Here is a 12,403-nt window from a genome sequence, read left to right as displayed (position 1 = left end):
TCCCCAAGGGAGGCTCCGAAACGCAGAAACGGCGAGTCAGAGCTGGGCAGAGTGCGTGGAAGAAGGAACACTTCTGCCACCACTTCCCAGGCGCAGCGGAGTTGTTTCCTCTTTTAATAAAATACCCACCTTCTTTCTCCCATTTGGTTAGTGACTGACCGGACGCCGTGTGTGTCTCTGGCCACGCTACTGACGTGTCTATTCTGCTCAGTCACAGGGAACGCGTGAAGACACGGTTTTCTCCACCTCCTGGAGGGGACGTTTCTTAGTAATGTCCAAATAACTGGAGGCCACCGTGCCAAACTGGGCCACTGCCTTTACCCTCTCTCAGTGCCCGCAAAGGACGTGTCTTTCAGGCTGCTCTCAATGAACACTGTGTCATGAGAGCTGGGACAGGGCTACCTAGGAAAGGGGTCCCTAGAAAGCATTCCAGCTACAAGCGGTTACTGCAGACCCAAGGCTGAGCCTCCAACACCGTCTCAAGTTCCCAGACACAGCACTCCACCAAGCGAGTGACACATGGGTTTGTCAGACCCCACGGGGCTCAAACAACCCACGTCTAAAAGCCCCTTTGCAACAACAGTGCTGTTGATAACTCTCTCCTCAACCCCACTGCATTTTACACACGGCCGCGTTTGTTTCATTTGGTTCCAGTACAGCAAAACAAAATATACTTTTTACAGGTTAAAAAAAAGAGTTTTAAGAAAAAGCCCAAACCACTGACCTTCCTGTTTACAGATGTACCTAATAGGAAATAAAATGGCTTTTTAAATGCTTTTAACTAACTAAATAGAATGGTCTCGTTGAAATGCCATGTATTAGTAAAACTAAATTTGCTGTTGCAGCATTTAAAGAATTATGCTTTTGTGTCCTGGGACCTGCCGGAAGATTAAGAAATAGAGAAATCTTTTGTCCTCTGTAAAAATGGGGTTTTGGATATCAAGGTACAGAGAGCTTGAGGGGGGATTATGAATTTAACTGTGTAAGTTATTTCACTCTAAAAATAAAGAGTGCTAAATTATAATGTATAATAACAGCTTTTAACCATCAATCAGCAAAACGGAATTGCCATTTCCAATTTTCACTGCTGCTAATTGCTAAGTGACTTCTGGTGGTGGAGGAGGGAGTTGGCTGCCTACCCATCAGCAAAACGCAGAGTCAACATCACAGAGCAGACCTGGAGCTCCAGCCAGGTACCAGCCAACAGTCACACCCTGAGCAGGTGCAAGGCATCCCCCTCCCTGAAGGGATAGGGAAGGTCAGCGTGCAGAGGCAGAGGTGCTCTCACCTGCCAGACTAGGTGCTCCTTGGCCCCTGGTGCTGCAGACAGGCAGACGCTCAGCACGATGGTGTGGGAAGAGGAGGTGAGGACGCTGGCAATGATGGCATCTCGCATGTTGAAGGGCAGCATGGTGTACACCACGAAGATGATAAAGAGGAAGAATGACACCTAGAAGTGGGCAAGAAGGACAGTGAGAGTCAGAGAGTCCTGTCTCCAAGTGCTTCCTCTCTCCTTCCCATGAAAGGCTGCGTAAACCCCCAGGAACCACACCCACTTAAGAGACAATATCATGACAGAACAAGAAGGCGTGTTCAAACTAATCCACCGGATTACAATAAAAGACTAACCATGTGATGGAAGGAAAAAAGGTTCTTTTTCAAAATCAAGGGACTTCCAGTTTTGGTATCCAAACAATTGCAGATATTAGGTTAATCTGAGTAGTTCAAGGGCAGGGATACAAAGCTGGTCCTAAACTCTCAGGGTTTCGTATCTGTGCTTCAGAACACATATCTGGACTCTTTACATTTTCTGTCATACTGTTCCGGGAGAATGGATGGCTGTTGTCTGTGGGAAGTTAGTGGAAGTAGATGCAAAAAACAGCTTAGAGGTGAGTCTCCTACCATGAAAACAGTTTGACAGTTTCCTAAAGGTTAAATATACAACTACCAATTAGCATGACTCAGCTCTTTCATTCCTAAATACACACCCTAGAAAACTGAAAACAAGTACTCAAACAAATACATGCACACACATGTTCCTACAGCACTAGTTACAATATTCAAAAGGTGTAAATAACACACATGTCCATCAAGGGATGAATGGATACATGAATAGCATGTGGTAGATCCATACAATGGAATACTATTCAGCCCTGAAAAGGCAGGAAGTACAGATACATGCTACTACCGTGTGGATGAACTTCCAAAAAATAATGCTAAGTGAGCAATGCTAGAGCAAAAGACCCCATATTGTGTAATTCCATTTGTATGAAACATCCAGAATGAGTAAATTTACAGAGACAGAAAGCAGACTGATGGGTTTTAGGGGCTGGGGCAAGGAAGAATGGAAGTAACTGCTCAACAGGAAAGGAGTTTTCTTTGGGGTGATTAAAATGTTTTGGAACTAGCTGGAACTGCACGCTGCACAACAATGTGAATGTACTAAAAGCCACTGAAGTCTTCCCTTTAAAGTGGTTAATTTATGTTATGTCAACATCACCTCAATAAAAAAAAATCAATGCGAAACAGCTTAGAGGAAGGTTTGGAATGGAAAAGAAAATGGCTTAGTAGGTAATAAAACAGGCCATTTTCATTACAACAGAAGCAGAGGCAGGAGAACTTCAAAAGGGATAAAAAAAAAAGTGATAAATCAAGTGGAAAAAAGACCGAGGTCAGGGAAATAGGGAACAAGGCATTTGGTGAACTCTGCCACACAGCTCTTCACTCCAAAAATAAGTGACGCTAAGGAGAGAGCTTATTCCACTTTGACAGCGTGACTTCTGTGATGTGAAAGAGTCCTGAAGCCCAGCACAGCGGGCAGGAGACAGAGACCTGGCATCAGCTGTCCTGCTGGAGTCAGGGCGTGAGTCCACGGGAAAGACGTGGGCAAAAGGCTCTGCCCTGGCGGATTCACAGAGACGGACGCCTGGGTGGACGCCAGCCTTGTTTCCCTCCTGCAAAGTCACAGGCACCTGCACTGCATGTTACAATCAAAAAGTAACCGGACAGATTCTCTTAAGCAGAGTTCCTCAGCTTGGATAATTCTTTGCGGTGGACACTGTGCATTGCAGGATGGTTTGCAGCATTCCTGGCCTGTACCTCCTCGGTGCCGGCAGCATCACCCCTTCAAGGTTGTGACAACTAAACACATCTCCAGGCATCACCAAACACCTTCCAGGGAGTAATGTCACCTCGCTCAAGAGCCACTGAGCTACAGGAAAAGTTTCTTCTCAGAATGTGGAAAACAACTGTCGTGTAGTCACGGCTTACTGAGCAAATTAAATTTACTTCAGAATCCCTAATATCCAGCGACTTTATAGGAAATATTTTCAATTAAGGTATTATTTCTACACACAGACTCTATGCCAGACCTTCACAGCCTACAAGAGGTGTTAAATGAATATTTTCAGGTATCAGAACTGACATCAACTACAAAAGAAAACCTCTTTTACAACGACTTGTTTTTCTTCTAACTCAAAAACCTTTAGCATTTCTTTGAAATTACCAAAACTTTTGAACAGCTCAATTTTGGACAGCTTTAAATCTCTAACATGACTTCAATTAATAAACACTCTGTAAACATTTTGAGCTTTGAAATGGACGCACGTGGAACGCTTATCTACAGTAACCAAACGGAGAAGAACAGTTGCTCCTGTCGAGTATTTCCTTTTCAATGACAAAAATGAAATTGTTAAAGGTCAGTTAAGCAAGCCGTATTCAATCAAGGTCTGGATTTTAGTGGCAGCATTTCAGGAGCAACTGTTTCGGATGCTCAGCGCCTGGCATCTGGGCAGCTGTAGGCAAGCTGGGTGGAGAGGAAGGAGGCTGATGCAGCTTCAAGTCCCACAGGGGACAGTCTTCACTTTTTATTAATCCCGGAAGGCTCTATTTCTTTTTAGCCTGCTTTCCAAAGCAGCTTCAAGTAGGGCCCTATGTCAAACCCAAATGGATTTGGCACATCTAAAAGAAATGTGTGGGTAAAAAGCTCCAAAACGTTGATTGTAGGTACTTGGGTTTCCATGATTCCATGGGGACATTTCCACAACTGGATGCCCCTTGGCTGTGTCTCTGACCAGGGGCTGAAGAGAGAGGAGCACTGGTCTGGTTCCGAGACCCTGCACAGAGAGCCGGACGAGCAGCGGGTCTGAAGCGGGGGCGCTCGTCCCCGCAGGACGGTGGCAAGTGTTTCTCTCAACTCCGGCCCGGCATCCGCTTTTTGCAAGATGTTCGTATCTTCCCCTTGAAGGTCTACTTGACTTTCAAGCTCCACAGTTTTCAAACGGACTAAGAGCTTCTCCTTTATGTTCTTAAACTTGCTCCTTTTGCAGGATAACTCAGTTCTGCCTACAATGCCTCGCTCTCCAAACAACCCAGGCACAAACATTTGAGAGTCCCTTCTGACAATTCTTCACAGACACACTCAAAGAAAAAAGTCTTCTGGCTTCAGAACTCCAGCGTCCTACATCTGTCCCCTCCTCTCCACCTTCATGGCCACTGGGAAGGTTTATTATTTCCTTCTCATTTGGTAAGAAATGTGTCTCTACACTTTCTCCCCCTCCTTCTTCCCCCATAACAAGGACACCATGGCGAGCATCCTTCCTCCCATTTGCCCGTCCTTGCCCATCCTCTCCCGTCCTCCCCCGTCCTCCCCTGTCCTCCATGCTCCGGGCAATCGTTAGGACTCCTCACCAAACAGCTCTAGCTTTCTTCCTTCCGAGCACATGGTGCAAATGCACTGAGAACTTTCTTTTAAGTTAGGTGAGGGCATGTGACTTGCTCTAATGTGAGCAGAAGTGGTATGTGTCCTTTCTAGGTGGAAACTTTAAAACCTAGTGCATAATTTGCCAAGCCCCCTTCCCTTCCTGTCAATCATGGAAACATGACATTGGAGCTGCTCCCAGCCTTGGTCCCAAGCAAGATGCAGAGCCCTTTGGCTGATCCACATGGACCTGTGATCGTGTGAGTGAGCCTCCATGGTGGTAAAGACCTGGGTCCCCTGAGCACAGCCTGGATGGTCCCAACTGATACCAAGCTCAGACAAACATGCACATGCACATGCACATGCACACCCACTCGCACATGCAAGGTTTTACTGATGGTTTCAACAGGATGCTTTCATATGCATTCCTCTGTAATTTGCTTTTATCATTGAACTATATATACACCATGGGCATCTTTCCAAGTCCACAGATGGGAATATATTATTTACTTTTTATCAGTTGCAAAATATCTCACAGGAGTGGGGGCACCACCCGACTCCAGAATGTCCTTACTATGCAGGATAGGAACCTCTGCAGTGACACCCTCACTGACCTCCTCTTCTCCAGCATTGTCCGTCCTTCAATTAAGCCAACATACAACTGCTGGATTTGTGATTCTGAATGCAAAGGTCTAATTAGCTTTTTCCCTTGGATGAAAATTTCTTCTGGCTTACCCCAGTGCTCCGAACATTTCTCTCGAAGGGTTTTTGTGATCACAGAGTAAGTGGAAACCACACAGCCTGGAGGTCCAGATTGTCCCGAAACTGACCTCTCCATCCTCTCCTTCTGGCCCCACTCTGGAAGCATCCTCTGCTCCAGCCAACCACGGTCATTCCCAGGCTGTGAGCATGGGGTGCTCACCTCAGTCTGCCATTCCCCAACCTCAGAATGTCCTCTCTCCTCTTCTTGAACTGTTGAAATCTTACCTCTTTCTAGACCCAGTTCAAGTACAAATTCTTATCATTTCCCCAACAATCTCCAGCTGCTTCTCATCTGTCTCACTCAGAGTAAGCTCTCCAGACCTGGTAACGTCCCACCAGTCCTAAGGATGTGGCCTCCTGTGGCCGCCCTGCCCTCTACTCTGCCAGCTCATTCCTTCCCTTGCTGTGGTCCAGCCTCTGCAGCCTCCTGGCCGCTTCCGGGGCCTGCGAGAGGTGCTCCCTCTGTCCACTCGGGTCTCTGATCAAGTATCACCTCACCCACCAGCCTGCAAGGACCACCTCCACACAAAACAGCAACCCTCCACCACGCCCTAGTCCTTGTCACTTGCTTTATTTATTCATAGCATTTACAGTTCTGGGTTTGATCATTTTCTCCCTCCACACAGTGAAGCTTAATGACATCATGAGGGCAGGAACTTGTTTCACTCACAGCCAAGACCCCAACGCCTTGCGTCCCGATGGCTGACGCACGGAGCTCCGCAAACGTGTTGTCTGCATGGAAGACTCTACAACACATGCCAACACGACCCAGACTATGTCCACATTATCACCATCTATTCACTAAATGCATCTCTAAAAATATTTCACCCTCTTCCTTGATTCAATCGGCCCTGCCATTCACTACAGCCTTATTGAATTTGGAATGATTATTTCTCTACCGATCAGTCACATTCAAAGACTTAAATGAACAGACATTTCTCAGATGCCTGTGGCAGGAAACAGCAGACACTCGATCAAACAGGAAATGGCCCCTGTTCCCAGGGCACCTCCAGCCTTCCCCCAGGAGCCCTTCAGCCCTAGGAAAAAACATCTTATTGTTTTAGCATACAACTAGCAATGCCAAATTTTAGTAAAACTTGCCCAAAGAAAAGACAGAAGTCTTGAATAGATTGATCTAATTGAGCAACTTGGAAAGGTAAGTTCTAAATTCAAAATGAAAATTTCTTCTTTGAATGTTATCTCCATCCCAAAGAATTGATGATTTGAGAATATTTATATGATTTCCAATGAGGGACATTTAAGAAAACTTTTTGAAAACATAACTATAAAGCTATTTAGCCAAAAATGTGCTTTAACTAAAAAAAAAAAAAGATATGCAAACGAAACATTTACCTTTTCACCTAGATTAGTATTTTTTATCTTATTCCTTGATCATACTTGACATAAAGATTACTTCTGAGTCACTGTTACTTTTTTAGTGCAAATATCACAACTGTGTAAAATCGTCTTTCCTTTAATTAGGGGTCCTCAGTCACACCCGTTTTCAGTGCCAAACCATCAATCGTGTGTGAAGGCTTCTTTGAGTGTCTCTTTACGATCGCCCTGTTTTCCAAGTTTAGCTTTCTCCCCTTTCCCTTCTTGCCCAGGTCTTCCCAACGGGGACAGGGTTTATATCTGTGCGTCTATCCCTTTCTGTGTGCACAGATGTACACACACATATGGACATGTGCTCACTGTGTGTGGACATGTGCAGACTTGGGTAAATCCACAAACTCTATCCCACTGAAATCCCATCAAACCCCAGTTCCCATGTTCTTATGTTCAGTTAAGAAGCCACCTCTTCCCAGTTCAAAGACAGAGGCTTACACACAAGAACAAATGAAGGGAAAGGACTGACTGTGTCTCCAGCCTGATAGCTCCCCCATTATATATGTGTGTGTGGGGGTGTGTGTGTGTGTATACATATGTTCATATATACGTTCATTTACATAATGGAATACTATCCAGCCATGAGGAAAAAGGAAATCCCGCCCTTTTTAACAACATGGATGGACCTTGAAGGCATTATGCGGAGAGGTAACTGACACAGAGAAAGACACTGAGGACTCATATACATATGTGATACTACTTATATGTGGAACCTAAAAAAGCAAACTTGTAGAAACAGAGTGGAATGGCGGTTACTGGGGGGTGGGGCAGCTGGGGGTGGAGAAATGGGGAGATGTTCGTGAAAGGGCCCGAAGGTGCAGTCATGAGTAAGTCCTGGGGATCTGAAGCACAACACTGTGCTTACAGTTAACAACATTGTATTACAGTCTTCAAAGTTGCTAAGAAACTAGATCTTAAAGGCTCTCACCACAGAAAAAGGAATTTCAATTATGAGACATGATGGAGGTGTCAGCTAATACCATGGTGGCAATCAAAGTGATCTTTTAAAACGTTAAAACCGATCAGACCACTCCTCCTCTGTTTATATCCCATCACTGGCTTTCTGTAACACGGAGAAAAAGTTCAAAGCCCTCATCATGCCAATAAGGGTTCCCCACGGTCTGCTGGTGGACACCTCCCATCTCGTGTCTCACCGGTTCCCTTCATCCCAGGTTCATGGTCCCTGCAGGCTGCCCTTCCTGATTTTCCTTCAACAACCTCAGGGCCTTTGCACTTTCTGCTCTGCTGCCCCAAATGGCTTGGGTTCTTTGGCCGGCGTCTTTCTGTCATCCAGGCCTTGCAACTCAAGCACCACCTCCCAGAGAGAGCCCCACTAAGCCCCCGCTCCCCCTGCAGCTCCCCACCCTGCTTAAGTCTCCACATCGTTACTGGAGTTAAGAGTGTTTGCTTTTAGATTTTTCTAAATTTTACTTTCTGTCTTTCCCCATACAACGCAGGCCGCGAGGGGACGAGGACCTTGTACGGACCTGAGTATAGTACCTGCCACATAAACGCCTCCACAAATACGTGCTGAAGGACGTAAGGACCGGAACACTCAGGTGCGATTCCACAGGGAAGTTACAATCAGGGAAGCCAGGGAAGCTGATGGACCCGAGGCACATGCTCGGCGACGGGTAACTGACGAGTGTGACCTGGGCTCTGCAGACTTGCGTTAACTCCCAGCACCCCCTGCAGCACGAGGGACCACACTCATTTCCATCCCAGCTCATCTCAACCTCTCATCAGTAACAAGGATAACTGAGAGGGAGACACGTTCATCGTTAAAGACCCTGTTTGAGAGCTAGTGATGAAAGCTAAACCAGCTTGGTGGAGTCAGCTGTGTGCTCTGTGCGTCTGCTCACCCGTAACTGTCAGATGACTCCTGCCTGGGTGTACGCACTGTCTTCCCGCTTCTCCCCAGTCCGCCACTTGTCCTGGCTGACTGTCCTCCAGGGTGTGGGAGGTACAGAGCCCCTCAGCACTTGTTATGCTCTGGACCGGTAACAACCCTGAACTGTCTCTTGCTCTGTGAAGCTCAGGTCCTCGCCCCACCGAGTACAGGGCTTATACCTGATCTCAGCCTCACCTGGGAGCCTGTTAAGACACGTGTGCTCTTGGGCCCCACCCAGAGTTTACTGAATCCGACTTTGTATTCTAACATCACCTGTTCCCAGGTGACGTGCCTGAGACCCACACGGATCTGATGGGCTCTGGAAGGCGGGGCTCCGTGCTCAGCATCACTCTCACTTTGGCAGCAGTGACTCCAAAGTTTCCAGGAGGCCAACCAGGTGGATACAGGGGACAAGGGAGACATACTCCCCTCTGCCACACAGTTCTAACCCAGGTCTGCGCTACACAGACACTGAGTTAGTCAAGTCAGTGAACTGGGAAGAATAATTACTCATCGTTGACTTGGTTATTAGATCTTATATCTTGAGGCCTCCAGACCAATTTGATTTTAAAATTAAGACCAATTTAAAAAATGACTGATTTCCAGCTTTATTTCTACTAAATATGAAGCAAAAAGGACCAGACCAGCAATTACTGACAGTATGTGACGTCTAGGCCGCTTGCCACACTTTCCTCCCTGCGGTCACTGCCCCATCTGCTGCTTCCATTTCCCGATGGAAGCACTTGTTTCAGAAGGAACTGACCTGTCCATTTAAGCCACCTCTCACTGAGTGTCTCTCATCCAATTCTGAACAGTTCACATAGAACCCCATCTTTCTCCCTAAGAAATATATACTTAGAAATTCTTGGAAATAAACTCTATACTATTCCAAAACATCCTTAATGACCAAAATTCAGGATAAAAACTCAGGGACACCTTAAAGACTCAAGGATAGGAAAGACTGTCTATTTCTTCTAAGGATATTTTTGGCCAAGAGTATTTCCTGAATATCAACTCTATCTTTATGGAATATGAAAACCTTCCTTTAAATGTTGTATTATTAAGGAAAAGAATACATATTATGTTCTTTGATGCAAAGTCTGTGCTCCAAAAGAGTAATGATGAAATCATGAATCACTGGGTCGCTTTCCTGAAAATGTTATTCAGAGTTAGAGAGATTGATGATGGACCCAGAGGTAAAACAATAACTTTCACTGTGCTTTTTAAATTTAAAATAGGTGGGAGGTATATCATAAATTTTAAAAAGCTTGAAAAAAGAGAATAGGAGGATGTAAAGAGAAAAAACCTGATAACCTAGGAACAAAGGCGGCTTCCCATCTTCCCCCGTCCTCTGTCTGTCCAAACCCTCAGCCCCCACTTTAAGCTGGCGATGACTGATGTGGTCTCCTGGTTTCCTTTCCCTAGTCCCTTCTCTCCATCCTGTTTCCCTGTTTGGTCCTGGGTATCCATCTACCTCTCTGTGTCATCTTCCTCTCTCCATCATCCATGCATTCATTTATCCACCAGTATTTAACTCTTCAATATACAAGGCATTTTGTTAGCTATCATGGATAATATGAGGTCCCTATTAAGACAACTGAAATCCCTTGGCATGAAGGTCAGTTTCCAAACTTGTCCATTTGTTTCCTGTATCTCCTCTTCCTCCTTATACTCACAGAAAGAGAGCAGGGTCTCCCCGCAGGTCTGATTTGTTTAGTTAAATATCTGTCAACTTTCCACCAGTAATTAGCAAACTACTACGTCTGAACATGAGCCACCATCCTCTTTGTTAAAAAAGCATTTCAACTGTGTTCCTCGGGACTGGAAAAAATAGTACAGTGTCCTCACGTTATACTCCCATTTCCCAAGGTAACTCTTCAGATTTCTAAAGATTTGTTCTGGATAAAAATGAGAAGATAAGGCATCCTGGAACTTTCTTCAGGCACAGTTTCTTCATGTAGAAAATGTGGTGGGATAAAATATCTGCCCACAACTTTCTTCTCTCCTGGCCCTTGCCATGGAAGTCAGCAGATGGGGCATTCATTCCTCCTCCACTGACTCTGGACTTGGTTCTGAAACTTACTTTGAGTAACAGGTTTGTGGCTGATGTGACAGCATGCAGCCCAGAACTGTGGCTTTAGGAGACCTCAATTCACATTTCTGCCTGCCCTCTTGGAGTTTTGGTCTTCCACACTGAGGAGGCCACAGTCCAGAAAGATACATCTCTTTCAATGAGGTCTGGATTAAAGACACCTGGAGCAGATCTGGACCCAACACAAAGTCTGGAATATACGTTACCTGTTGAGCCTAAGTAGGACTAATAGAGATCAGACAAATTCATCCAACCTGCAGACTAGTGAGTATGAAGGAGGGGATATGCTATTATTGCTCCAAGGCACTTGGATTTGGGGTTGCTTGTTATTCAGCATTATCAAAGCAGAAATCTGACTAATACAGCAATTGAGATCAGAAGTGATGTGCAACTCTAATGAACTTAAAAAATAGGTCATTGCCTTTGGGATTCCCAAGGAATTATTATAAAGCACCTAGAAAAATTTAACCTATTGGCAAAATAATTAGTAAGCATGGCTTCAAAGAAAGTCGTTTACCAAAATGTCCAGGCTTCATAAGGTCTTTGAATTGCATGATAAAGTCTTTAGAAACAAGAGAAAAAAGAACTGAGAAAAAGTGGAATGTTCCCAGAAATATCTCTCAGTGTAAAGAATGTCATCCAACCTAAAATTTACATTTTTGTCTATCTCAAAATATAAATGGGATTTACTGACAAGTATTTTCTGATTTTACCATTGGGAAAACCAAGGTGCTGAGGGGGTTAAGAATTTTGTCCAAAGTCACAAAGCAGCATAAAAACAAGCCGTGATCTTCTGCTGCAGCTAGAACGTTATTCTACCCTCATCCCTGCAGGTTAACAGAGCAACACAGGGTGAATGTTCAGGGTATGCATTTATTCAAAATAAAAAGAACCTTGAGAATCCATCTGCTCTACCAAAACAGCTTGTTCCAACACTGGGAAGTCTTTTTTCCTTAAAAATTATTTTTCTCATCAAATGCAAAGAAAGAAAATAGCAAGCTCATCTGGAAGCAATCAGGCAAAGTGATATTTATTAGAAATTGTCTACTTACTTCTTCGAGTTACATGATTAGGAAAAAATAATATGCTCTTTGATAATTTTTTAAATCATTTATTTCAGGAGGTGGTAAATAGCGTTCTACTCTGAGCTTAGATTTTTTTTTACAAAAATGACTCCATGAACATTTTCATCTCTCCATGGCCCCCTCTCTGCATGTGCCAGAATGGTCCACGATCCCACCCTTCCAGTGAAGAACTTCCCATCCTTCCAATGTAGCAAGTGGATTTTGGACAGTCAAAAACAACCTGTCACAAATTTAACCTTTCCTACTGCAATTACATCAACCTCACCTTCATTAACTTGCAGATTTAAATGACGATATATACTGCCGTTAAGTTAGCATGGATTATGAGGTCACGTATTCAAGGACAGTTCCAGCCTTGGATGGCCAGTGTTATAAAGCAGACAATGACGCACCTCTACTCTCAGTAATCTCAGGGATTACTTAAAATAAGAATAGCAGGACAACGCCACTAGCAGAATTAGTCAATCAAAGGGTATACCATCTCC

The 12,403-nt window shown here is 44.7% G+C and overlaps 1 protein-coding gene across 1 annotated transcript in view; it reads right to left on the bottom strand.

The window, feature by feature from the left end:
* Window positions 1-12,403, bottom strand: part of ADCY2 (adenylate cyclase 2) — a 378,985-nt gene that overhangs the window by 278,488 nt on the left and 88,094 nt on the right. Inside the window, exon 3 of the mRNA XM_074356066.1 lies at window positions 1,289-1,450. Within this exon, the coding sequence (XP_074212167.1) occupies window positions 1,289-1,450 (162 nt within the window). The remainder of the gene's footprint in view (window positions 1-1,288; window positions 1,451-12,403) is intronic.

This window comes from Camelus bactrianus, chromosome 3, assembly GCF_048773025.1.
Source record: "Camelus bactrianus isolate YW-2024 breed Bactrian camel chromosome 3, ASM4877302v1, whole genome shotgun sequence".
Classification (NCBI taxonomy): domain Eukaryota; kingdom Metazoa; phylum Chordata; class Mammalia; order Artiodactyla; family Camelidae; genus Camelus; species Camelus bactrianus.
Note: the sequence above shows the minus strand (reverse complement) of the source record. Positions and strands in the feature narration are given on the sequence as shown.